The sequence below is a fragment of the Mustela putorius genome, unplaced genomic scaffold (genome assembly GCF_011764305.1).
Source record: "Mustela putorius furo isolate JIRA1106 unplaced genomic scaffold, ASM1176430v1.1 tig00003949_pilon_pilon_pilon, whole genome shotgun sequence".
Classification (NCBI taxonomy): domain Eukaryota; kingdom Metazoa; phylum Chordata; class Mammalia; order Carnivora; family Mustelidae; genus Mustela; species Mustela putorius.
Genome location: NW_025422093.1, coordinates 6640930 through 6666651, shown reverse-complemented (window position 1 = coordinate 6666651; position 25722 = coordinate 6640930). Strand labels below are relative to the sequence as shown.

At 37.6% G+C, this 25722-nt stretch overlaps 1 protein-coding gene across 2 annotated transcripts; it reads left to right on the top strand.

Moving 5' to 3' along the window:
• Window positions 1-22518, top strand: CDK1 (cyclin dependent kinase 1). Of its 2 annotated transcripts, none has more exons than XM_004765665.3 (8): window positions 1-133; window positions 2169-2230; window positions 9095-9251; window positions 10098-10221; window positions 12041-12211; window positions 13451-13614; window positions 13739-13880; window positions 15903-22518. In XM_004765665.3, the coding sequence occupies exons 2-8, from the start codon at window positions 2194-2196 to the stop codon at window positions 15999-16001; spliced, it is 894 nt and encodes a 297-aa protein (XP_004765722.1). In that variant the 5' UTR covers window positions 1-133; window positions 2169-2193; the 3' UTR covers window positions 16002-22518. The 2 variants fall into 2 exon arrangements, with proteins under 2 accessions (XP_004765722.1, XP_004765723.1); XM_004765666.3 differs by having other exon boundaries at window positions 10-119.
• The last annotated feature ends 3204 nt before the right edge of the window (window positions 22519-25722 follow it).

The window sequence follows — 25722 nt, the reverse complement described above, 5'->3', positions numbered from 1 at the left end:
TTAGCGCGGTGAGTTTGAAACAGCTCGCACTTAGCTTCAAAGCTGGCTCTAGGAAGTTAAGGCCAGAGCGACGCCGCCGTGGTAGCCGCCGCCGCTTTCGTCGCGGGATAATAAGCCGGGTAGAGTTGCTGAGGTCAGGGTCATGCCTACGGGGCGTCTGCTCGGCGGGGCCGGCTCGGAGAAGGAGTATCGAGGAACCGGGTGATGTTAGGAGGCCGGGCTGGGCAGCAGGGGTCTACGCGGGGCCAGGCCGGGTCTGCGCGGGGCCAGGCCGGGCCTCTGGAGGTTAGGCCGCGCCTTCACTCGGGCCCCGGGGCCTGGGCGTGTGAGCGACGCCGGAGCCCGCCTTTCCAGGAAGGCTCGCGGGAGCCCAGATCCGGCGGGCGTACTGTGGGGAGGGTAGGGGCTGCCCTGGCCTCGGAGTTGCAGTCTGGGGTCGCGGTCGGCAGATGTTGCGAAAAGGCCGCCGGCCTGGCGGAGGAAAACCCTTGCATTGGTTCGACGACGCGGATTGCCAGGCTCGGTCCTAGGCCCTGAGGCTCGGGCCTGTCCCGCGTGCGCCCTGCTCTAGCCTCCGTGGCGGCGGAAAGCCAGAGCCCACCTGGGCCAGGTACCCGCGCCAGTTCCCAAAGCCAGGTCGTCCCGAAACACCGATCGGATGAACCAACTTTTGGGCTTTCTCGGGCTTCCCTCCGTGGCCAAGTCTCTTGTGCTGCCAGAAGTTTTAAGAACACTTGGCCAAGGATAAAACCAGAGGGAATCTGGATTTGTTTGTTTTTACTTTGCGCTTGGTAACTGTTACACACTGTGCAATTGGCCCAAGGTAGAAAGCTAAGAAGTGCCGAGAGATACGTGTCTTGGAGTACCCCTTAATTTTTGTTTAGTACTAGGGTTACCAAGGTGCACAATTGCTTCCTTTAAAGACCTGGAGGTCTCTGGTTAGGAGATGAAGCTATTGGTGTTTTACATCCTGCTGCTAGTAGTACAGAGCCCCAGAAGGCATTCAAAAGACATTTTAAAGCTGCATCCTTTATTTTGAATTGTTAGAACAGGAAAATGGAGAGAGGGTAATAAAACCCAGCTTGGAAATTAAGTTATTGTTAAAAATGAGCTCAACATATTAAGTGAGGCATATTAAATCTAGATATTGTAGAATCTGAGTATTGTAAATAATCTGGATAGTGTAAGAATCTGGATATTGTAGAGCTCAACAATTTTATTCTTTGGGCATATTAAATGGATATTGTAGAATCTGGATATTGTAAATAGTATGGATATTGTAAAAATCTGGATATTGTAGAACTCAACAATTTTATTGATCTTTAGACATTAAATCTGGATATTGTAGGAAAAAATCGATATTACATCGATTATTCTAGTTGTTGCCATTTTGTAAAATTAAAAAAATATTTAAGATTGGCATGTATGTATAACCAGTGTAGTGCAATTTTGTTCATTAAAAAGATTTGTCTCTACTTCTGGAATGATTGTGAAGCTGAATGAACTAAGTGTCAGTTACTCAGAGTGACCTTTATATATGATCTTATCAGTGATGAGTGTGTCATAAAATCTAGGTAATTATGCTTTGGGCTTCTGAAGATAGGTTTCATTGGCACAGTTCTCAGCTGAGGAAGTCTTGAAATGTCTTATTGTCAGCCTTTCAGCTGACATTTGAGCAATCTTGCTAATGGTTGAGCAGTGTGTCTACATTAGCTTTCCATTTGTGTCTTTAAGATTTTTTCCTTTTGAATTTTCAAAAAGAAATCATAAAGTACAAATTCAGTCGAATAACATTATTTATAGAAATGTTTGGGTATAACTGACACATTGGTGCTCCTTAGAAGTGTTACATAAAACATACTTCTGGGTTTTGTTTGGGAAGGATAGATGAATTTATAGCTGAATTTGAGAGTTCATTTGATTGGAAGAAGCTAAATGTTACACTGGCTAAGATATACAAAATCCAGTGTTTTAAGAGCTAAAAGGTAGAAAAATCTTATTGCAGAAATTCTTTCCTTTGTAAATGTTGTTTTAACACAACTAATACTTAGGGAAAATTAATACTGCACTAGACACTAGACGCTTTATGTATTGTATCTCCTTAAAAACTTAAAACCACCTTTTGAGTTAGTGGCATGAGATCAACTCAGCTTTTCCTCTCATTTTAGGATCTACCAAATCTGCTGATTAACTATGGAAGATTATACCAAAATAGAGAAAATTGGAGAAGGTGAGTGGTTTTTGTAGTTAAATAAAGCTTTTAAAAAATAATTTAGTAATGCTATAAGTCTGGGACATGAAAACATGTAAATATTTATTAAAATCCAATCTTTAAGGTATCCTGTGCTAATACGCATTAATTACATGTTCTTTATATGGTAACAAAAATGTTCACATTTTTAGAAAATTGAAATTATTCTGATATGATTCACTGCCAACCCTCTCCATCCCCATAGTAATCTTACATTTTTAAAAATACTAAAAATTTAACAGTATTTGTATTTTGAGAAGACTATTGATATCTTTTATGTGTGTTGGTGGGGAGAGGTTAGGGCAGTAGAATTATGTTAAGTTTAATAGTGTACTTTTAGGGTCCCTGGTTGGCTCAGTTGGTTAAGCCACTGTCTTCGGCTCAGGTCATGATCCTGGGGTCCTGGGATCGAGTCCTGCATCAGGCTCCTTGCTTAGCAAGGACTCTGCTTCTCCCTCTGAACTTCTCCCTTTTCATGCTTGCTCTCTCTTTCTCTCTCTCATTCTCTCTCTCACATAAATAAATAAAATCTTTTAAAAAAATAGTGAATTTTTAGTTTCATACAATTATTTTTAAGAGCAGTATTTTTACTTAAACTTTGTGAACTAGTACAAGAGACTATTAAACCAATTTAAATAAATTATTTTAAGTTTCCCTAGATTTAAATGACCTGTCATGTGTACATGTTTAAGCAAATCTAAAACCAGTAACTCTTGTATATGATCATTCATTTCCTTTCGGTAGTACTTAAAATTTTTAAATGTTTATATGGCATAAGTGGAAGAGTAAAAATATCCCTTTGCCTTTTTCTCCCAACAGAATATCCAAGTTTCTATATAAGAGTTGGTATTTATATTGTACACTCTAGGAACAAATGTACAACTTGTACAAAGTAATTTGCTATTAGAATCCAATTTATGTAGGTTCTGTTTGAGAGACATTTCTGACTAGTATATTTTTAGTGTGTTCCAAAACCATGCTTGTATAAGGAATACTACTAAAAGTCCAGGGGTGGAGTACTGGAAAGAATTTAGTAAGATAGTAAGATAGTAATGATAAGTTTAGGTGATGGTTGGTTTAGGGATCTATTACAAATATATAATTTTTTTTTTCCAAAAAATACTCTATTAAACCCTCTCAACTAAGCTAATTTTGTTTCTGAGTTGAAAATAAGTTTGATTAACAAATCTGCCGTCTTCTGCTTTGAGTTTTTCTTAATCCCCAGAGAATTAAATGAGTGCTGATTTTTAGTTTGGAATAAAAAGTTATTCTTACAGTGTAAATGTGTTTCTCTTTCTTTTTTTTAACATTTATTTTAATCATTCCACTATAGTGACTCTTTTTTTTTTTAAGATTTTATTTATCCATTTGAGAGAGAGAGTAAGAGAGAGCATGAGAGGGGAGAAGGTCAGAGGGAGAAGCAGACTCCCCGTGGAGCTGGGAGCCTGATGCTGGAACATGATTCTGGGACTCCAGGATCATGACCTGAGCCAAAGGCAGTCGCTTAGCCAACTGAGCCACCCAGGCGCCCTCAATGTGTTTTTCTTTAAAACTCTGGAACTCCAAACATGCAGGAGACTACAGATTTACCTCTTGAGAAAAGTATTCTATTTAAAATCAGTCAATAGGGCGCCTGGGTGGCTCAGTGGATTAAGCCGCTGCCTTCGGCTCAGGTCATGATCTCAGGGTCCTGGGATCGAGTCCCGCATCGGGCTCTCTGCTCAGCAGGGAGCCTGCTTCTCTCTCTCTCTCTCTCTCTCTCTCTGGCTGCCTGTCTGTCTACTTGGGATTTCTCTCTGTCAAATAAATAAATAAATCTTTAAAAAAAAAAAAATAATAAAATAAAATCAGTCAATAAAAAGTATAATTTCAAATGTGGTCTTATTTCCTGGAGTTAAAAGACTCCTATTCTACTACACGATTTCCTTTCACACTCCCTATTTGTTGATCCTTGGGCTTTTGGCAATGGGTGCTCTGTCACCTTGTTAACCACTCTGCTGCCTTCACTTTCATCTCATTGTTCTAGTCCAAGTGCATTTTGTAGTTACCTTTTTGTTATCCTTAATATCCTTTTTCTTTACTACACTGTATGTAAGCTTTCTGAAGTTTGGGATTTTGTCTTGTTCATAAGTGTTTGAACAGGGCTTGGCAGTAGTGTCTAGTACCACTGGAGATATTCAAATGTTTGATGGTAACATTATCTGTTTTCCTCTGTTTCTTTTTTTTTTTTTTTTTTAAAGATTTTATTTATTTATTTGACAGAGAGAAATCACAAGTAGATGGAGAGGCAGGCAGAGAGAGAGGAGGAAGCAGGCTCCCCGCTGAGCAGAGAGCCCGATGCGGGACTCGATCCCAGGACCCTGAGACCATGACCTGAGCCGAAGGCAGCGGCTTAACCCACTGAGCCACCCAGGCGCCCCTCCTCTGTTTCTTTTTCTGGCTTATATTGTCTTGACTACTCCAGTGCCTGGCTGTTTTGAATTTTGTGGTAGACATTTTTTTTGAAAAAATAAATTATATGAATAATTAAGGCCTTTCACACAGCATTTTCTTTTGGTTTGCCACATACCTGGTCAAATTCTAGCATTAAAGTACCAATTTGAAAAGATAAATTTCTTTCCCTCAACTTTATTTGGATTATTTCCAAACAGGGACGTTGAAATATAAATTTAATGAACCTATAATACCTTTTACCAAGATGTTAATTATGTCACATTTGCTTTATTATCTCTGTGTGTGTGTTTAGCATTTTGTTTTTCTTTTGACCCATGTAAAGTAAGTTGTAGAGATGTGCTTTACTTCTACATACTTCTGCATGTATCTTCTTGAGAACTAGCCAATGTCATGCATTGCATTTGGTGACTAATATCTCCTTAATCTTTTTCTAATTAAGAATAGTCCTCCTGAGGGGCGCCTGGGTGGCTCAGTGGTTAGGGCTGCTGCCTTCGGCTCGGGTCATGATCTCAGGGTCCTGGGATCGAGCCCCGCATCGGGCTCCCTGCTCCGGAGGAAGCCTGCTTCCCTCTCTCTCTCTCTCTCTGCCTGCCTCTCTGCCTACTTGTGATCTCTGTCTGTCAAATAAATAAATAAAATCTTTAAAAAAAAAAAAAAAGAATAGTCCTCCTGACTTTGCCACCTTGATACTTGAGTTTTTTGACAACCTGATTCATTTCTTTCTTTTTTTAAAGATTTTATTTATTTACTTGACAGAGATCACAAGTAGGCAGAGAGGCAGACAGAGAGAGAGGAGGAGCAGGCTCCCTGCGAGCAGAGAGCCCGATGTGGGGCTCGATCCCAGGACCCTGAGATCATGACCTGAGCCGAAGGCAGAGGCTTTAACCCACTGAGCCACCCAGGCGCCCCACAACCTGATTCATTTCTTAAATACATCTAGACTTTTCTTGTTTCAGTTATTACAAAGGTGTTCTCTGGTTTCTTCTAAATTACAAATATCTGAGTGTTACATCCTGTAATAAGGAAACGTCTTTTTTGATCATAGAGAGTACCTATATCTATGATGGAGGACCTAACTTGGCCTTTATTCACTCAATAAACATTTGATGTAAGTTTTTGTGCTTAACATTCAGAGTCTCCAGAACCTGACCATAACTAACGTTATTATTTTTTAAACTTAATAAAGTGTAGTTCAAGACAGTTGGGTGGCTCAGTTGGTTAAACATCTACCTTTGGCTCAGGTCATGATCCCAGGGTCCTGGCATAGAGTCCCGCATCAGGCTCCCTGCTCAGTGGGGAGCCTGCTTCTCCCTTTCCCTCTGCCTGCTGCTCTCCCTGCTTATGCTTTCTCTCTGTCAAATAAATAAATAAAATCTTTAAGGATAATAATGTGTAGTTTATTTCAAAGTATATACTGTGCATTTCATAAATAATTTTTAGTGTTTAACCAGTAGAATCATTATGCTTTAACTAGAGCTCTATCCGAGTAGTTATGAGTGATAATGGTTCAAAGAGTCAGAAAAGAGACAGCACTTGTGATGTCTAAAATTGAATAAATACTAAGTGTTAGTTTATTGTTATGAGTAAATTTTAGGCCCAGATGAAATTGTACACTTGAAGGAGAGAGAGGAATAGTAGGGGAAACAATTAGTTAACTGATTAGACTACATTTTGCAATTGATGAATCTTGAGTTTGCTTTAACAGTGTGCCTGGTAATTGGGCTACTGACTTACCTACTTTTGTGTTTTTTTTTTTAAGACTTTATTTATTTATTTGACAGAGATCACAAGTAGGCAGAGAGAGAGAGGTAGAAGCAGGCTTCCTGCTGAGCAGAGAGCCTGATGTGGGGCTTAATCTCAGGACCCTGGGATCATGACCTGAGCTGAAGGCAGAGGCTTTAACCCACTGAGCCACCCAGGCGCCCCTACTTTTGTGTTTTTTGATGCAAGTATAATTTACATCTGGGGGCTTCTGGGTGGCTCAGTGGGTTAAGCCTCTGCCTTCAGCTCAGGTCATGATCTCATAGTCCTGAAATCAAGCCCCACATCAGGCTCTCTGCTGGGCGGGGAGCCTGCTTCCCCCTTTCTCTCTGCCTGCCTCTCTGCCTATTTGTGATCTCTCTCTCTCTGTCAAATAAATAAATAAAATCTTTAAAAAAAAATTTACCTCTGAAAAATGGACAGATTTTTATTGAACAGAGGTTATTTTTAAGGATGGTTGTGAAGATCAATAAAATCAGGGTTTTTTAAAATCTGGAATAACTTTGGATATCCAAAAGTCATATTTAACCCCAAATTTCTTTCTTTCTTTCTTTCTTTTTTTTTTTTTTTAAAGATTTTATTTCTTTATCAGAGAGAGAGAGGGGGAGAGAGCGAGCACAGGCAGACAGAATGGCAGGCAGAGGCAGAGGGAGAAGCAGGCTCCCCACTGAGCAAGGAGCCCAATGTGGGACTCGATCCCAGGACACCGAGATCATGACCCGAGCCGAAGGCAGCTGCTTAACCAACTGAGCCACCCAGGCGTCCCTCTTTCTTTTTTTTTTTAAAGATCTTATTTATTTGACAGAGAGAGATTACAAGTAGGCAGAGAGAGAGGCAGAAGAAGGCTTCCTGCTGAGCAGAGAGCCTGATGCAGGCCTCGATCCCAGGACCCTGAGATCATGACCTGAGCTGAAGGCAGAGGCTCAACCCACTAAGCCACCCAGGTGCCCCTAACCCAAATTTAATCAAAATAATGTAAAATGGCTCTTAGGTCAATTACGTCTTTAAAATGATACCAATATTTAGGAACACAATTGTATAGAATTTCTCTGTTTTTTTTTTTTTTTTTTAAGATTTTATTTATTTGTCAGAGAGAGCGAGCGAGAGCGAGCACAGGCAGACAGAGTGGAAGGCAGAGTCAGAGGGAGAAGCAGGGACTCGATCCCAGGACGCTGGGATCATGATCTGAGCCGAAGGCAGCTGCTTAACCAACTGAGCCACCCAGGCGTCCCTAGAATTTCTCTGTTTAAAACAAACTTAGAACAAAGTTTATTTAGCATCACCAAACCATCCTTAATATTCTAATTAAGCAAGGAGATAATTTGATAGTAGTTCTTAGCCTTTTTTGAAATACTGCTACCTTTGGAGAAACTGATAAAAGCTTTAGAATAGTTCTCCTTAGAAAAATGCACTCTAGAGCACCTGGGTGGCTCAGTGGGTTAAGCCATTGCCTTCGGCTCAGGTCATGATCTCAGGGTCCTGGGATCAAGTCCCACATCGGGCTCTCTGCTCAGCAGGGAGCCTGCTTCCCTCTCTCTGCCTGCCTCTCTGCCTACTTGTGATCTCTCTCTCTGTCAAATAAATCTTTAAAAAAAAAAAAGAAAGAAAGAAAAATGCACTCTATCACTTCTAAAGTTAAACCATTGTTACAGAAAAATAGGTTATTCAAAATTTTATGTAGAGTCAAGAGGTTCAAGATCTTTCTGTATTTTCCAACCTGAATTTAAAAATTTTATGAATTTGTTTATTTAAGATTTTATTTATTTTTTAAGTAGGCTCCACACCCAACATGGGGCTTAATTAACCTCACGATCCTGAGATCAAGGTCATGCTCTGCCACTGAGCCAGCCAGGCACCCTTCCAACCACTGTTAAAAAAGCACCTATCTGGGGATTAAGTATGTCCTGTTTATGAATTTTTTTCAAAATTTAAGATTTATTTATTTATTTAAACTAACTAGTTCATCTCCCTTAATATTGCTGCTTCTGTTCTCTGTATCCACCCTCCTGCCCACGATCCCTTCTGTTGACATTGTTGCTCATTATCTGAAGTTTATATATCAGAATCCATGTTCTTAACTTCCAAATGGTTGTGAGACTTTTATACTATATAGTAGATATTTTGAACTTTAATAGATTTACCAGATAGTTAAATATTTTAGCCCCATGTTTTTCTAGATGAGGATTGACTTTGAAGTGCATAAAGCACTCTGTACAGTTTTCTGAAAGTGTCACAATGGCTCCTGTTAATAATTCTTCAGCCCAAATTATCTTCACCCTATATTTTATGCCTGCTTTATTGTTGGGTTGGATATCTGAAAGAAGATAAATTCCAATTGGCAAAGGATCCATTATTTTCTTCTCTAAAATGTGCTGGGAAATTACTGGTAATTTAAATGTATGGGAAAATTGTGACAACTACATGAATTTTATTTCTAAAGACATCATAGGTTGTAGTTACCCTCAATTTCTTTTTGGAAGTGAAGAGGGTATAATTTTGAGTAAGACACTTCCTATCTGGTCACAGTAGACATTTCTATCATGTGACATTTCATGGGATTTAGTCCTTTTTTCAAATCTTAGTTTGTGGAGGGTGTCCTATAGTAGACATTTACTTTGTCTATTTCAGGTACCTATGGAGTTGTGTATAAGGGTAGACACAAAACTACAGGTCAAGTAGTAGCCATGAAGAAAATCAGACTAGAAAGTGAAGAGGAAGGGGTTCCTAGTACTGCAATTCGGGAAATTTCTCTATTAAAAGAACTTCGTCATCCAAATATAGTCAGGTATGGTATATCTGAATTTAAACCATTTTCCGCATACTGTTTCAAATGTGAATTTCAATGTGGAAATTTTTACATTTGCTTAATATCTGGTTTTAATAACTTTGCTGAGCGGAATAGAACTCTATTATTTTTGTGAAGTTGGAGTGCCAGGCATAGGAAGAATAGATTTAAAGCAGGAACAGAGTTAGAGGAGCTTGGTAATAAGAGATTAGAATTGGGGGCTGGAAAATCAAGGTAAACTGGCCAAGGGAGAAAAGGAAATCCTTTTTCACAGACCTTTATCCCCTACACCAATCTGAGATCTGGTCCTTGAAGACCCCTTAATCACAGTTGGGTGGCTAGGTCAGATGAAAAAGAAAAAAGAATTTTTTCTTTCTCTAAGTATTTGGACTGGTGTTTGAGGCGTTTGTTTCCTAATAGTCCAAGTTAGGATTTAATTGCATTTTTCTGGGGCTGGAGATAGCTACTGTTAAGGGTTCCTAGTAAATTTTAATATTTATTCCTATAATTTACTCCACTGAAAAGACAAACTCTGTGCAACAAGTCTTTTTTTTTTTTTAATGTTCTTTTGAAATATAAGTTGTTTGTTAGCACCTTCAGCATAATACGACTTAATTTTCATTTGCTGCCCTGAATTTCCTTTCTTAAATTCTATTTTATTACTGAGGCTTTCACTACTAGGGAAGCTACCATCTTTTCTTTCCCAAAACAGTATGTATGTTTTGTTACAGAAAATTTCTTATAGTCCCACTTTTGATGATTGCCATTTTTAAATTTATGGAAGTTTTATTTTATGAGAGGTCAAAAGTGGTAGATTTTTTTTCACATGAGTATTTTATTCTCTAGTCTTCAAGATGTGCTTATGCAGGATTCCAGGTTATATCTCATTTTTGAATTCCTTTCCATGGATCTTAAGAAATACTTAGATTCCATCCCTCCTGGTCAGTTCATGGATTCTTCACTTGTTAAGGTAAGAAGCTTATTTAATTTTGTTAGTATTTATCCACTTACTAAATGCATTAGTACTTATCTTACTTAATTGTATTAGTATGTATCCACCAAGTGTTAAGGGTCTACTGCATAGAAGTTCTGTATTTTGGGGAATATGCTTAGAAAAAATGTTAGTAGAATGAGGAGGAAAAGAATATTTTATTTTTCTCCCATAGTCTATAGGTAAAAGTTACCCCTTTTATTATTAGATAGTGCTTCTAGTTAAAAAGTGAAAAGTAGTGCCTGGGATAACATAAAACCATTAAGTATGTATTCCATTGTTGGAAACTAGGATATTTTGGACTTTATTTGGCAGTCAGATATGTGTAAAACAATGTAACAAAAGCTTGGTAGGATAATGACAGGAAGTGGTTTTATTTTATTCTGGTTTTGAATGTTTAATTTATTATTGGTGGGGAAGAGCAGAGGGAAAGGGACAACCAGACTCTGCTGTACGCAGAGCTGGAGATGGGGCTCAGTCTCACAACCCTGAGATCTTGAGCTGAGGTGCAACCAAGAGTCACCTAGGTGCCCTAGAGTAAATTCTTATAATTTTAATCAGCGGGTTGAAGATGTTTATTTACATTTAAAATCTTGATGATGCCAGTTGCCTTCCAAACAATAATTGCATCAGTTTACTCATTATGGTGTGTGACGGTTATTTTTTTAGCACCTACTTCTATCAATCTTGTAAATATTTTTCAGTCCCTTATGTGAAAAAAGTGTATTATCATTTTGTATCTCATCTAATAATTTTTCATTTTTGGCTATTTATAAGCCTATACATAATTCTTTTTTAAAATAGTATTATTTAAATAATCTGTACATCCAATGTGGGGCTCAAACCCCAAGATCAAGATCAAGAGTTGCACTCTGTTCTGACTGGGCCAGTCAGATGCCTCAGTTAATACATAGTCTTTTTTGTTGTTGTTCTAACAGTTGATTTTATGTATTATTTTATAATTTGGAACTTTATAAGTCAATACTATGTATACCTTATATTTCTGTAATACCCATGTTGCTTCAAATGACAATTACATTGTCTTGGCAACACTTATCTTGTATGATATTTTTCTCTGAACTACTAAGTTGCATGTTATGATAATTGCCTTTATTTAAATATATAATCATAATAACATATTTGTCATTTCTTTTAGAATCTGTAACCAATGTTTCCAAAGAAGAAATTAATATGTAATAATAAGACATAGAAATGGAACAACCTTATTCAAAATAGAAAGTTACTATAAGTTTATAGACAAAAGTTTAAAAAACTGTCTGGGCCGGCTGGGTGACTCAGTAGGTTAAGCATCTGCCTGTGGCTCAGGTCATGATCTCAGGGTTCTGGGATTGAGCCCTGTGTCCAGCTGCCTGCTCGGTGGGGAGTCTGCTTCTCCCTCTCCTCCTGCCCCTCCCCGCTCCACTTGTGCTCTGTCTCTTACTTTCTCTCTCTCTCAAATAAATAAGTAAAATCTTTAAAATAAAATAAAAAACTGTACAGAACTTAGGACTTCAGAATTGGGGACAAAAATATAACAGAAGACTAAATGAGTTCATATGGATATGGATGTATCCATAAGGAAAATATCTTTGTCTCAGGTATACCAACATGATACTGTATATCAATGGGCTTTCCACCCCCAAATGTTGCTTGTTAGTCTCAAATGCCTGAAAGTTTTTGTGGCAGTTAAATTATTTCCCTGCATCATAATTTCTTATATTTTAGAGAAACTCATCAAGATTAGTTAGAAAATCATTGTATGGGACTGTTAAGTTTCTGACTTATTTCCTTCTTCCAGAGTTATTTGTACCAAATCCTACAAGGGATTGTGTTTTGCCACTCCAGAAGAGTTCTGCACAGAGACTTAAAACCTCAAAATCTATTGATTGATGACAAAGGAACAATTAAACTGGCTGATTTTGGCCTTGCCAGAGCTTTTGGAATACCTATTAGAGTATACACACATGAGGTATGTAGACTAGTGTGTTTTGGTGCTTTTGAATATATGTGATTGCTGGTTTGTTTTCTGTGTTTGTTCATAAAGTCAAGAAACACCCAGTAAGAAAGACTTCCGTCCTGCTAGCATGAATTTAATGCCTGTCAGTTCCAAACTCACTCTTCATTGCATGCTATGTGAAAATCTAACTGGGTCCTTTAAATATTTTTTTTTGCCAGCAGGTGTGATGGCAGTAGAAGGGGCAGGAGAGGGACTACTTAGTAAGGGGTTTTCCTTGCTACAGTTCTAAGAGTTATTGCTTATTAGTTACTCTCTTTTCCTAACCCTCAATTATTTAATAATCCTTCTTAGTAAACTTTCCCCAAGCAAATCACCAAGTGGTTTCTGTCTCCTGATTGGATCCTCTCTGGTACACAATAAAATTTGTAAAGAGAGGTTCTGTTACTTATGGGTTACTGTTTCAGATATATTTAGAAACTACTAAATATAATCAAGTTTTGTCCATGTTCTACAGATAACTTGGCATTTCATTTGTTACTTCCAGCGGGAAAAGGGAGGGTTGACTTCTATAGTAAAGGACTTCTGGATGATGGTTTTCTATGGCATTGTCTATCTCTGAGCCCAAAGACTATCTCCAGATGAGAACTTAACAACATTGTTCATTTGGTCAGATGTACTGGCTTCTTTTCATCATTTTTTCCATGGCTGTATAAAAAAGTAAAGATTATTTGGTTCCCATTGGCTTTAACAGATGCTGCTGATCTCATTAACTTAGAAATGGTATTTTTACCATCATGATAATCTATAGATACTAAAATAGTAGATCAGCCTCTAGACCACTAATAAACTGTTATTTACTTACTCATGTTCTTAGCATGTGAGCAGTATATGTACATGCATTATATAGTGTCATGACCAAATCTGTTTCCAGTGGCTTTTTTAAAAAAGTGATTGTTGTCATGACTATTTTGATTCTTGCACTTTAATGATCTGAAAAGCAAGAAAGGAGCTTGTATGCTTTTATCTGATGTTTGTTTTTTCCTTAACCCCCTCATGACTAGAACTTACAAATGAAATATTTATCTTACATTTATTATTTTGTGTATTGTTAATTGACTTTCAAACATATTATCAGAGGCATTCATGGGACCTTCTAAAGGGCAGTGCTACTGAAATATGTTTGTGTTTAAGCAAATTTATGCATAAATATGCACTACATTTATTTCAGTGTAAAAATTTGCTTTGTAATAGGTGGTAACACTCTGGTACAGATCTCCAGAAGTATTGCTGGGGTCAGCTCGCTACTCAACTCCGGTTGACATTTGGAGTATAGGCACCATATTTGCAGAATTAGCAACCAAAAAACCACTTTTCCATGGGGATTCAGAAATCGATCAACTCTTCAGAATTTTCAGGTATTTTTATCTTTTTTAAGAACTTTAAAGTTTCAAGTGAAATAATAATGAAGGCAACATGTATGTAATATTAAGATTATAGTTATGCTTAAACATAATTTTTTGTTTTGCTCTACCCTTTTAGAGCTTTGGGTACTCCCAATAATGAAGTGTGGCCAGAAGTGGAATCTTTACAAGACTATAAGAATACATTTCCCAAGTGGAAACCAGGAAGTCTGGCATCCCATGTTAAAAACTTGGATGAAAATGGCTTGGATCTGCTCTCGGTAAGGAGACATTTTATACTGGCTTCAACCTCATTGATTCTGAATGTACTCAATTCATTTCCTTTACCTGGGAGATGGAAAACCAACATATATTGAGCTAGGCACATAACCATTATGCCTGTTATATTTATTGTATTACTAGCTCTATTTTAGATACCAAGAAACATGAGTGGTTTTGAGAGAAAGTTTTAGCATTAGTTGTTGTTTGTTTGGTTTTTTAAAAAAATCTGTCTTAGCTATAGATGCTTTGTGAAGGAAAAGGCAGGGTTAATACAACTTTATTGTTTTTAAGTAGCTGGTTCATAGTAGCCTACCTTTCTAACTTTTTGTGTCTGTGTTTACTACTTTTTAGTTTATCTGAGACATAGGTGTTTTCCTTATTGCTTGATATTTTTAGTTATTAAAGCCTTTTACTGCATGAACTATAATTTCTCACTTTGTGCCTCATTTGTACATCAGAAAGATAGAAGAAGGAATAACAGTTCTTAAGAACCTTTCCCCTTTACTATGTTGCCATTCCCAACTAATAGTTGTTTTCTTTAAAAGCAAGATAAAAAAATCTATTAGGATAGAATATAAATTGTCCTAGGTAGGCCTGCTTTAAGAAAATTGTTTTAGAACAATATTTAAATATTAAGCTTTTAGACAGAACTAGTTTTTTTGAATCTCAGCTAATGTAATTGCAAAAGAAAAGGTTTGGGAAGGTTGCTGAACAAAAGAATATATTGCTCTATGATCCTGTAAACCTTCTAGTTGGTTTTGGGCTCCTTTCACAATTTATAAATCATTGTTCCACCAAATTCAGCTCAGATTTCCAAATACTTGAAGTCCAAAGTCCTTTATCTATCATTGAGATATGTTATATATCAGTGTTGTTGATTTGACTTAGAAAAGTCTTCCGTATCCTGGGCCCAGTCTGTCTTGTTTAACGTCTATAATTCTTGAACACAAAGACTTTCACTTCAGTCAATCAAACAAAAATCAAACACTGTAAATCATGGTTCCTTAGTCCAGCTGGTACCGACCTCTTGGACTGGATCATGTTTTTGATACTAGGGGCTGTCCGTCCTGTACATTGCAAGACATTTAACATCATCCCAGTCCTCTTCCCCATAGGTACAGGATCATATTCCTCTCAGTTGTGACAACCCAAAATGTTGAACCACTGCTGTAAATCCTGAGTCTTGATTTCAGATTTAAATTCCTTAGTTGTAAGAACTCGGGCAAGTTACTTAACCTCTGAGTCTCAGTGCCCTCACTGTAAAATGGGACCAGTACTTAGCATTTGTTGTGAGGATTAAGTAACATCAGATGTGCCAACCACTTAATATAGTGCTTGATACATAATAAGAGCTCAAGGGGTTACTAGATACTAAAAGTATATCTAGTCTGCTTATTGATTTGGTTTTCTTTAAGATTAATGTTTAAGATAAAGTCTAAGATCAATATTAAACATTATACAGTCTTCCTGGTGATGTGTAAATGAAAACTTTAATACTAGGTTGTCTTACTGTAATTCATTTACTGACTCATTTTAACTATCTTTATAACACATTGTTCTCTGGTTTTGTTTTTGTTTGGAACTTGCTGGAAGCTATATTAGAAACCACTATAGTTAATTGCCGCCATTTCAAGGATGTTGTAAATAACTCAGATGGCCATTTAATTCTCAAAGTAAATATAATTAACTAGATATCTTTCTTAAATTTATGTCCTGGTTTTAAAGCTATCTCTGAATTCTTGTGTCTTAAAGCATAATTTGTAGCAAAAAGGTTATTGAGATATCCATAATTTAAGGAATAGGTTATTTTAGAGCTCGAGGGTGAAGTATGGAAGATGAGGCATTTATGTGATTTGGTATTGAACTGATGGAAACGTTCATTTAGTAGTTTTTTATTAACATTATTAGCTATGGCTTATTGGTAGAAAAATTAAGGCTTTATGGAAATTTTTTTATGGTTCATTTCTTAAATAAATAAAAACCTTTTTTTTTTCTTTTTATCTCCCCCCCCCCCCCCCCAGAAAATGTTAGTCTATGATCCTGCCAAACGAATTTCTGGCAAAATGGCACTGAATCATCCTTATTTTAATGATTTGGACAATCAGATTAAGAAGATGTAGCTTTCTGACAAAGAGTTTCCACGTATCAAGAACAGATAGTTATATTTTTACTGTTAACTTTGTCTGTTTTTGTTTTGTGTATTTTTCTTTTCTTTGTTGTAAACTTAAGCTGTACTTCATCTTCTGATTTCAAAAGTGTAACTTAAAAATGTAAATATTGTTCTATATGAATTTAAATATAATAATTCTGTATATGTTTATAGATCTCACTGTAACAGCTATTTGCTACCATAATAAAACTATAAATCTAGTATTGATGTCAGGAATTGCAAAAATTTTGAGTTAGATTAAATCAGCTCAAACGTTAGAGTCTGATTTTCCTGTAGTAGGAACCACTAAAATTTAGGAAAGTGTGCTAAGTTCAAAGTTCATAAAGCTTTGAAGTGTTCTGATGCTCTTAATGTTTGAATTTTGAGTTTCTTGCCAACTGGTAACTGTTCAGCCTGCCTAAAGATGAGTTTTTTTCTGCTGGTATTTCAATTTGTGACCTAAATGTTGAAGCATTCAGAATGAGAAAACTATCCGAATTTGAGAAATGATGCTAAATTTATAGAGGTTTTTTAGTAACTTATAAAACTAACATTAGAGCATGCCAGAGTTTGCTAAGTTTTATAGTCCGAGATGAAGGGCTGCTCACAGCAGGAAAGAACAGTTTAGAAAATTTATGAACTAGCCTATTTTTAGGTAGGTTATGAAAGCTATTTGTCTAAGTGGATTCTTATGCCTTGGTCAGATAATAACCAGAAAAAGGAGTTGCTCATCTTGGCTTTCAAATCAGACTTCGAATCTATTTGCAAATTTTGACATAATTTTGCCTTTTAATAGCCTTAGAAGGTTCTAATACACAAGTATTTAGCTAAAATCACTAGCTTTAGGAATTGTTCAATTAATAATGCTGCTTGTTGTGATTCCTATCTATAAGGAACCTAATTTAAATCGTTATAGCCAAGAGAAATGTCTATGAGAAGTTTTATCTTTTTTAGTGTACATCTGTCTGTCATCTAACCATAACCATCTGTTTTTCTTCCCAATTGGTTGCATATGTAATGTGTGATCTACCTAATCTATATTGTCTTGGAGTTTTTGCACTCTGCAAGAGGAAGTGTGGGTTATTTTCTTTGGCAATGGGATTTGTAAGATGAGAGGTTTGGTGGCCTTGTTCTAGGTCCTTTGGTAGAAGCCAGCTTGCAGTAAGAGAATGCAGAACCTAGAAATGGAAGTTTGGTAAATGAAAGGTCACACAAAAGATTTAATTGAGATGGTGAAATGCTGTACCTACAGACTAGAGTTTTCTTACAAAGTAAAATGTTGAACTGGCTCTGTTTTTCAAATTGTGGATTGCAATCCTATAGTGGTTCAGAACCAGTATTAATCATGACTTTCCCCAATGTAGACCAGAAACAAACTCATTGTATTTCCTACAATTATTTCTTTGTACTTCAGTTTCAGTAATGTATAGATAGATGAAGATTACAAATGTTTGGGGCTTTGTGGATTTGGTAAAAGCAGCATGCAGCCTCACTGTGATTGCTCCATGGAGCCTAATAGTTTGAAAAGTCAATTAGCCGTCAGTTAGAACCTACTTTGTGGACCAGGGAAATGAGATGGTAGAACAGTGTGATCGACTGCTACAATGAGAGTTCTCCTTATTTGTGGAATCTGGTGAAAAGTGTTCACGTCAACTTCCGTGGCTGGGTAGAAGGCTACTGAACTGGATCTTCCTTCACATCCTGCATTTTTTTTTTTTTTAAAGATTTTATTTATTTATTTGAGAGAGAGAGAGAGAGCATGAGAGAAGAGAGGTCAGCGGGAGAAGCAGACTCCCTGCTGAGCAGGGAGCCCAATGTGGGACTCCATCCCGGGACTCCAGGATCATGACCTGAGCCAAAGGCAGTCGCTCAACTCCCAGGTGCCCCTCATGCATATTTTTTAATTGGTTTGTGCTATGGTGCTTCTGATTAATCTTAAAATGGAGCATGTCTCTGGGCCAATAGTTCTTAAATCTGTTGTACACTAGAAATACCTGAGACTAATTCTAGTCTTACCATGAACAATCCTGAAGTTGAAGCTGGGAAATGTATTCTAGGAAACTATGTTTCAGAAGTTCTAATTCTAATTCTAATTCTAATGCCATTTATCAGTCGGTGCTGAGTTTAACAAATTTGAACCTACATCTAGTTTTATTTGTCTTAAAACTTCATCACATCATGCAGTTATCTTTAACTTGTTCTTTTTTTTTTTTAAGAATTTTTATTTATTTGACAGACAGAGATCACAAGGAGGCAGAAAGGCAGGCAGAGAGAGGAAGGGAAGCAGGCTCCCCGCCGAGGAGAGAGCCCGATGCGGGGCTCGATCCCAGGACCCCGAGACCATGACCTGAGCCGAAGGCAGCGGCTCAACCCACTGAGCCACCCAGGTGCCCCTATCTTTAACTTGTTCTATTTCTGTTTCACTCTGTACTCTTTAGTGAGGGGAGATGGCTATGTATTTTGTCACCTTTGTCACCAGTGTAAGATTTTCATATACTTGAGCATAGCACTGTGACAATTGCCGTATGTTAGCATTGTCCGTAGTCTTTACAGGAGGTTTTTTTGTTTTTTGTTTTTTAAATTTTTTTAATTTTAAATATATAAGCAGTTAACACAGAGGTTAAAACATAATGTATAATAAAATCTCGGGGACATGACATATATAAATTAAATGTTTTGGAAAAAAATGATAGTATTTTAGAGTTGAGTTAATGGCCCAATAAAGGGTCTTTTGGGGACTTGGATTGAATAGGCTTAAATAATTTTTAATTGGAAAGTAATTTTTTTTAAATAAGTGCTAGAACCCAGTGATTTTTCTTTAATGGATTAAAGAATATGCTATGTTAGTGTGTATGATTGAATTAAGAGCTGTTTCCTTATAGAAAGTAATTTTTAACTGGGAAATTCTGTTGTATGAAACAAACTTTTTACATCAGTGCCTTTAGCAAACTGTACTTTATAATAGGGTCAGACTCAGGCCCTTCTCTTAAGTAACTGCCGCATTAAAACTAGAGTCTGTGGGGGCTCCCTAGGACCATGGAGACATTTGGCCTGTGGATGGAACAGAGACCGCTAGGGAGATGTTGGAGTGAAGAGAATAGTGGACATTGTTTAAATAGGTTTGGGCCAAAAGGGATAGAATATTAAATAACAAAAGGGAAAGGGAAGGATAGAGGGATAAAAAGTAAAATACCTTGAAGAGGGAGAGGTATTTCCGACTTAAAAGTAACATCTAAGAGAAGACAGAGGTGGGGGTAGTAATGGTATTGGCAAGCATTGTAATTTTAGTTCATTTGGTGAAGTTTAATGAGGTGTTGGGAAACAAAAGAAGATATTTTAATCTTGTACCTTAAGAGTGAATTTCAAGTTTTTAAGAGAATTTAAAAACTACAGAAAAGAGGCACCTGCATGACTCAGTCAATTAAGTGTCTGGCCTTTGATTCAGGTCATGATCTCAGGGTTTTGGGATTGAGCTCCATGTCAGGCTCCTTGCTCAGTGGGGAGGCTGCCTCCCCCCTCCATCTACTCCTCTCCCCACTTGTATTCTCTCAAATAAATAAAATCATAAAAAAAAAAAAAAACCAACCTTCAGGGACACCTGGGTGGCTCAGTCAAGTAAACATCTGCCTTCAGCCCAGGCCATGATCCCTCTCTGACAAATGAATAAAAAATATTTTTTAAAAAATCCCACAGCAGTTCAGAAGAAATGTATTGTGAGTCATACACCTGGTTGTTGAGGAGGAGAAAAGGTATTATAATGGTAGCATTCCTTCAGAATGCTGAAGGTCTGCTTTAGTAATTTGCATTAGGATCTCCTAGAGAACTTGTTAGAACCGATTTCTGGTCTATGCCCAGGTTTCAGTAGGTTTTTTGTGGCAATGAATATGCTTTCTCAGCAAGTTCCCAGGGGATGACGCTGATGGTCCAGGAACCACAGACTGAGACTCCCTAATGAGTAGTTCTCAGAATTCCAGAGAACCAAAGAGAAACTCAGCTATTTGGCCAATGCGTTGTGTTTGTAGATGGAAATTCCGGAGGTGCAGAAGGAGAAATGGACCCAAAGTCAGGCATACATTTAAAGGTCAAACTGGTGTTTGAACCTAAACCTTCCATTGTCATTGTGGAGAAAAGTGAATGGTGTGATGTGAACATTCCACACTTTAGAACCAGAGCGGTTAGGGTTTGGTTCCCAGTTCTGCCATTTCTGTCTGTGACCTTGCATAAGTTACTCAGTATCTGAGTCCGTTTCCTCACTTGTATAGTGGAGATCATAGAACGTATTTATGTAAATATATGTAATATATTTATATAAATATAGAAATCATTTTGTAGCATTGTCAGGGATAGAGAGGTAGGCTTGCCAGGCATTCTGCATATATAGGACATGTCCATTTTTGCAAGGATGCCCTAAATGTCCTTTTTTTCAATATATTACAAAAAGTTGGGCAGAAAAATAGCAGTGCTATTTTTCTGCTGTAGTAATTGGTGCTTAAATCCATTAGATAGCAACACTAGGTGATGGAGAGGGTATAGATGAGGTTCCTAGCATGTGATAATTTCTTTGCAGGCTTAGTTAGCAGTTTTTCTAGTTCTCTCTTAAAGCACTTCTTTTACTTTCTCCTTCACTGAAGTGTAAGTCCAGTGAGGGCAAGAGCCATGTCTTGTTCTTTCATCCTCTCACCTCTTAGTCTAGTACCTCGAGCATTAGACATTCCAGTCCTTAAAGTTTGCCTGTAAGTTTTTTAAGATATGTAGAACCTGCCGAAGTAACCTCCCAAAGACTACAGGGCTAGTAATGCCAGAGCAAGGAAGGATCTGGGCTTTTGACTTTCAGCCGTTGTCTTTGCACGGCATCATGTTAATCCCCAAGATAAATCCAAAAAGAAAACATGTATCTGGTTTCAAAAATTTAAGAAGAAATTGCTGAAGAAGGCAGGCAAATAACTAAAGCCAAGACAGCCCAGATGCCAAGAAGCACCAAGCTCGGTGTTGTCAAAACCAACACGTCGGGCCTGCCTGCAGATCTTTTCATTAGCGCTAAAGCTCCTGACATTTATCTGAAACCTCCATCTCAAGGTTGAAAGGACCAAGGACACCAGAGGAAGATAACAGCTTTCGGCTCAGTCCATTTTCCTATCCCATTTTGGGTAGCGATATTCCTTTCTATCAGGGGAACGGCACTACAATTAGGATGTGGTCCTTTTGGGGTTCTTAATTCTGGCTCTCCACTCCTTGTTTGTAAGGATGACCCAGATTGGATCAGCTACAGTATACCATAACCCAGCTGCAGGAATGGTTCCAGGAGTGGACAAGTGACCTGAACAAGACCCATTAGGGTCCCTTTTGCAATAGAAACCTTGAGAGAATAAAGCCCCCTTTCTGCTGGTATTGTTAACCTGGGAGAACATGACTGGAAGCCTGAGCCATCTTCACCCCAACTCTGGAGCTATTTGAGCTGACAAAGTGATGAATAAACCTGGGACCATGATGTCCCTGGTTCTGGTCCTGAAGCCCTGGTTTCTGCCGGGCTGCTTTAAAATTGTATGAGCTACTCAGTATTCCTTTGTCGGTGTAGGGATTGTGGGCTTTGTTTTGTTCTCAACCTAATCTAGTTTGAGTTGGGTTTCTGTTGTTAAACCTCAGAACCCTGACTGATTCAGCTGTCAATATCAAGACAATTGGATGAATAATTTTAAAGGAGCCCTCAATTTAAACACCCTTGTAGTTATAAATTCCTGCATAATTAAATATCTTCCTTTGAAAGCTCTTTATTGCTCATAATCATAGTTTTCACTGCAGCTTCTAAAACTGGTTGTGTAGGATGGTACTGATATAAATATATGCTTATCAACCTTTCAAAGAACCTATAAACTTTGGGGGAAATGTTTATATTATGGATTCCTACTCTATCAGGAGTAGAAATCTGTAAAATCTACTTTTCTACAGACAGTCATTCTTTTCCTCGAGATAGGATTTCACAACTGAGCTGTACTTCTCTGTTAACGAAATAATGCAGTAACAGGAGTAGAATGTATTTAGAAAATTTATTTGCTAATGAGTATTAGTAGTTCTTTATATTTGCAAAGAGCTTTATAGTAATTAAGTAGCATATGCTATTTCACTAGACAGAAGCTTCATATACTATAAAAGTGCCCTGAATTATAAAACCACAAGAATAATTATACCATAACACATTCTTTATAATACAGAAAGAAAAGATACAATTCCCAGCTGAACATAGCCATTTGTCTCAATGGTTCTGGTATTATGACAAACATATTTGTGTGCAAGAAAATATAAATGTGTTCTTCATGAAGTGTGTTCACTGCTTCAAGGATCCAAATGGGAAGCAGAGCATTTGTTCCATCTTAAATCTTGCTAGAATTTGAACATAGTTCTTGAAGTACTTTTTGGTTTCTTGTTTAAAATACTTGTCATGTACAAGCACTAATGGAAAACGGCTCAGAACATAAAAAGATTGCAAATTCGCAGGTGTGCACAGAATGTGTTTTTGACCCATCACCATCAATCTGAAGCCCCGTGCAATGGATGATAAATGCAATGTGAATTATATGTAGGGAGCTCTTAATTAGGCATGCTAACTAGAGGGTCATAGCAGGTCGGATAACTCCAAAGAACAAACAAATCTCACCTTCCTTGCCCCAAATTTTGTCATTCACTGTGTGACCCACCCACTTTTAGCAATAAATTATATTAATTAGTTAGTGAAGTAAACCTGTAGAATTGAATGGGATCTCTTAGACATCAATTTAATCCTTGTTTTCCCCAGGAGGAGTCTATGGATTTTAGTAATAGAGAATTAGAACCTAGGCTTTTCTGATTTCCAGTTTAAAGAGATTTCTACTGTTCTAGATTGGCTCTGTCAGTGAATTTGAGTCCATAATTAAGTCAAGAAAGAAATGTATTTTAAGGACGAAATATTCAGGCAGGAGAAAACCCAAGTAATCAGGAGAAAATTGTAGTTGGATCAGAGAAAGTTACATACATCTTCAGGTCCTAGAAATTAAAAAGGAAATAACCAACAATGCAAGCCAAGCACACTGGTGCATGATAGGGATTGAGCGTTGTTTGCATAAGTAATCTCATTCTTGACTCCCCTTCAGAGGATAATCCGGGATTTAACTCAGACGCTACAGGTATTTTTAAATAGATGGTTTTTAAAAACAAAAAACTCGATCCCACCTCAATTTAAGTATATATTAGATAATAAACATTGTGTTAGTTAATATTACATATTCATAAAGGTCTCTGGCCCTGGAATAGCTCACATATATTAGCTGACATGAATAATAAAAGAAAAAGGCAAAGAGCTCAACATCTCTTCTATCATTTTTTAAGAGAAATATCTCATGTGTTACCATGTTTGGAATATTTCCTAACATGGCTCACAAGTGAGGAATAAACAATTCAGTGTGCCTAATGGCAAAAAATAAAAGAATTATTCGCAAACAGAAAACTGGACTTCTGAGCAGATGTTTATTTAAATCCAAACAGCAACTTCTACTTTTCCTGTTATCTCCAATTATGTGATGCAACATATTTACCAGAAGAAGCACTTTTTAAAACAGCCTTCCGGGGAGTGAATAAACAATACTATATTTGGCTAACAGCTGCTTTTGGAAAATGAGATGTCAGCAAAGCTGAATGTTGTTTAAAGAAAACTAATTATCCAACTACCTTTAACTTGGATCAGAGTAAATAAAGCACTTCCCTATTTGCGCTGAAATGTTTTGTCTAGGATTTAAATATTAGGTATTAGCCAGATATTTTACTTCCGCCTTTTGCCATATGGAGCAAATGAATTTAAAGAAAGTATTCCTCTGTTTGATTTTGCTGCCAAAAACCACTTTAGGTCATCTGGTGCTGTACAAAGCTATTGCTTCTTTGTTTATTCACCATCCACTGTTTATGGTGTTGGGTTTAAAGCAGTATTTATGGACACATTGAAACCCAGATAACCTAAGTGACATACGTTGTGGTTGCCTTTGTGTGAATTTAATTATGCAAATGTCACAAGTATACTATAAAGTTATGGGTAAACCCGTGTGGAATTTGAAATAATGCAAATACCCCCAATTCTTGAAAATGTATCTTAAGGTTGGCAAGCCGAGTAAAAGGTAAGACTGGTTTATGCTGTTTCCTGCACTGCACTCTGGCCGGGAGCACAGAAACACATCCGGCCCTTTGTCAATGTCGTGTGAGCCAGGCTGGGGTCTCCCTGAACTAGAACTTCTGCAGGTGGCAGGGGAGGGTGTGTATGATGCTGTACTTATTTTAACATTTACTGTTTATAATTTGAAATATTGTTACGTCCTGTAGCAGTCTCATCTGTGCACTCATTAAATGGGGGCGCTGAAACATAGGCCTAAAAATTAAGTGTTTTGTAATGAACTTGAGACATGCTTTAATGTCACCAAGAAGGCCAAACAACCCCCATGGTGCATTTTCGAGCAAGCATTTTGTAAATTGTTAGTGGTACTCTTGAAAAAATACGAATAGTTAAAGCAAAAATATATATTAGTTGTAGCTTTTGAGGAAGCATCTCCCTACTTTATACTTATTTCTGTGGAAAAATCAGGATTGTATTATGCAAGTTCTTCCAGAATATATCCTCTGTATAAAATCTGGCATGAGATTTTCACATAAAGTTATTAGGTGTAATATTTTGTAAATGTTCATCCAACAAGTACTTATTAAACGTATATTATAAGCCAGATGCTGAGCCAGGACATGGGAACATAGTATTCAACTTCATGGACTTTACATTTTCCTGTTGAAGAGACTGATTATAAGCAAATAAGTAATAAAAGGAGACGTAAGAATGGGATTCCTCCTGCCGGTTTGATGTAAGTCAGTAAGATAATTATCAGCTATGGGGTTAGTCATCAGAACTCCATAGCTGATACTCAGATTTATAAGGAAATGGCTCTTGGAACCTGTCCCACAGCTTCTAGGCCTTTCTGAGGCCCAGTGCAAATTGAAAATGCGGGGTCTCTTGCTCAACAATTTTTAAGAAATTCCACACAGCAACAGCAGAGCATCAAACCGAGCACAGGGCGCTTTGAAGTGCGGGGTCCTGTGTGACTGTACAGGTCACACGTGGCTGAATCTGGCCCTGCTTAGATCTAGTCAAAGGAAAAAAAGTAGCAAGGCTTAGAGTGGAGAATGGGGATGGTGATTTTAGAGAGCTGCGCCATTATTCTTTGCGAATGCTACCATCTCACCCAGCCCTAATGGATGAGAGACACAAAGGGACCCTTTGGAGAGCTCCGAAATGTGTTTCTTGCGGTCTTGAGACAGAATCAGTGGTGGGTGAGGTCTGAGAAAACTGAAGCTACCTGACTGGGAGCTTAACTTGTACCCAGAATATCTACAGGATAGTCAGGAGAATACCACTTCTGGTTCCCACCTGCATGCCTAGATTACAGGCACAAGGGCTGATTGTTTGCCTAACTGGAGTGGGTTCAAGCAGGAGAGACAGCTCGAAGGGGGTATCTTGGGCCGGTCTTGCCAACAGCATCCAGCCCGACCTCCGAAACAAACACAGTGAAGTGTCCTCCCGCCCTTCAGAGTAACCAGCTCCACACCGCTCATTCTCCTCCAAGCTCCTTTATAAGACTACAATTTAATGTGTTAGGAAATATATTTTATATAAATAGCGATATTCATTG

Bases quoted from the DNA above. Each gene is read 5' to 3' on its own strand.
- CDK1 (XM_004765665.3), top strand. From the start codon at position 2,194: ATGGAAGATTATACCAAAATAGAGAAAATTGGAGAAG. The intron at 10,222-12,040 runs GTAAGAAGCTTA...TCCTTCTTCCAG, and splicing joins TGGATTCTTCACTTGTTAAG to AGTTATTTGTACCAAATCCT. The intron at 13,615-13,738 runs GTATTTTTATCT...CTACCCTTTTAG, and splicing joins CAACTCTTCAGAATTTTCAG to AGCTTTGGGTACTCCCAATA.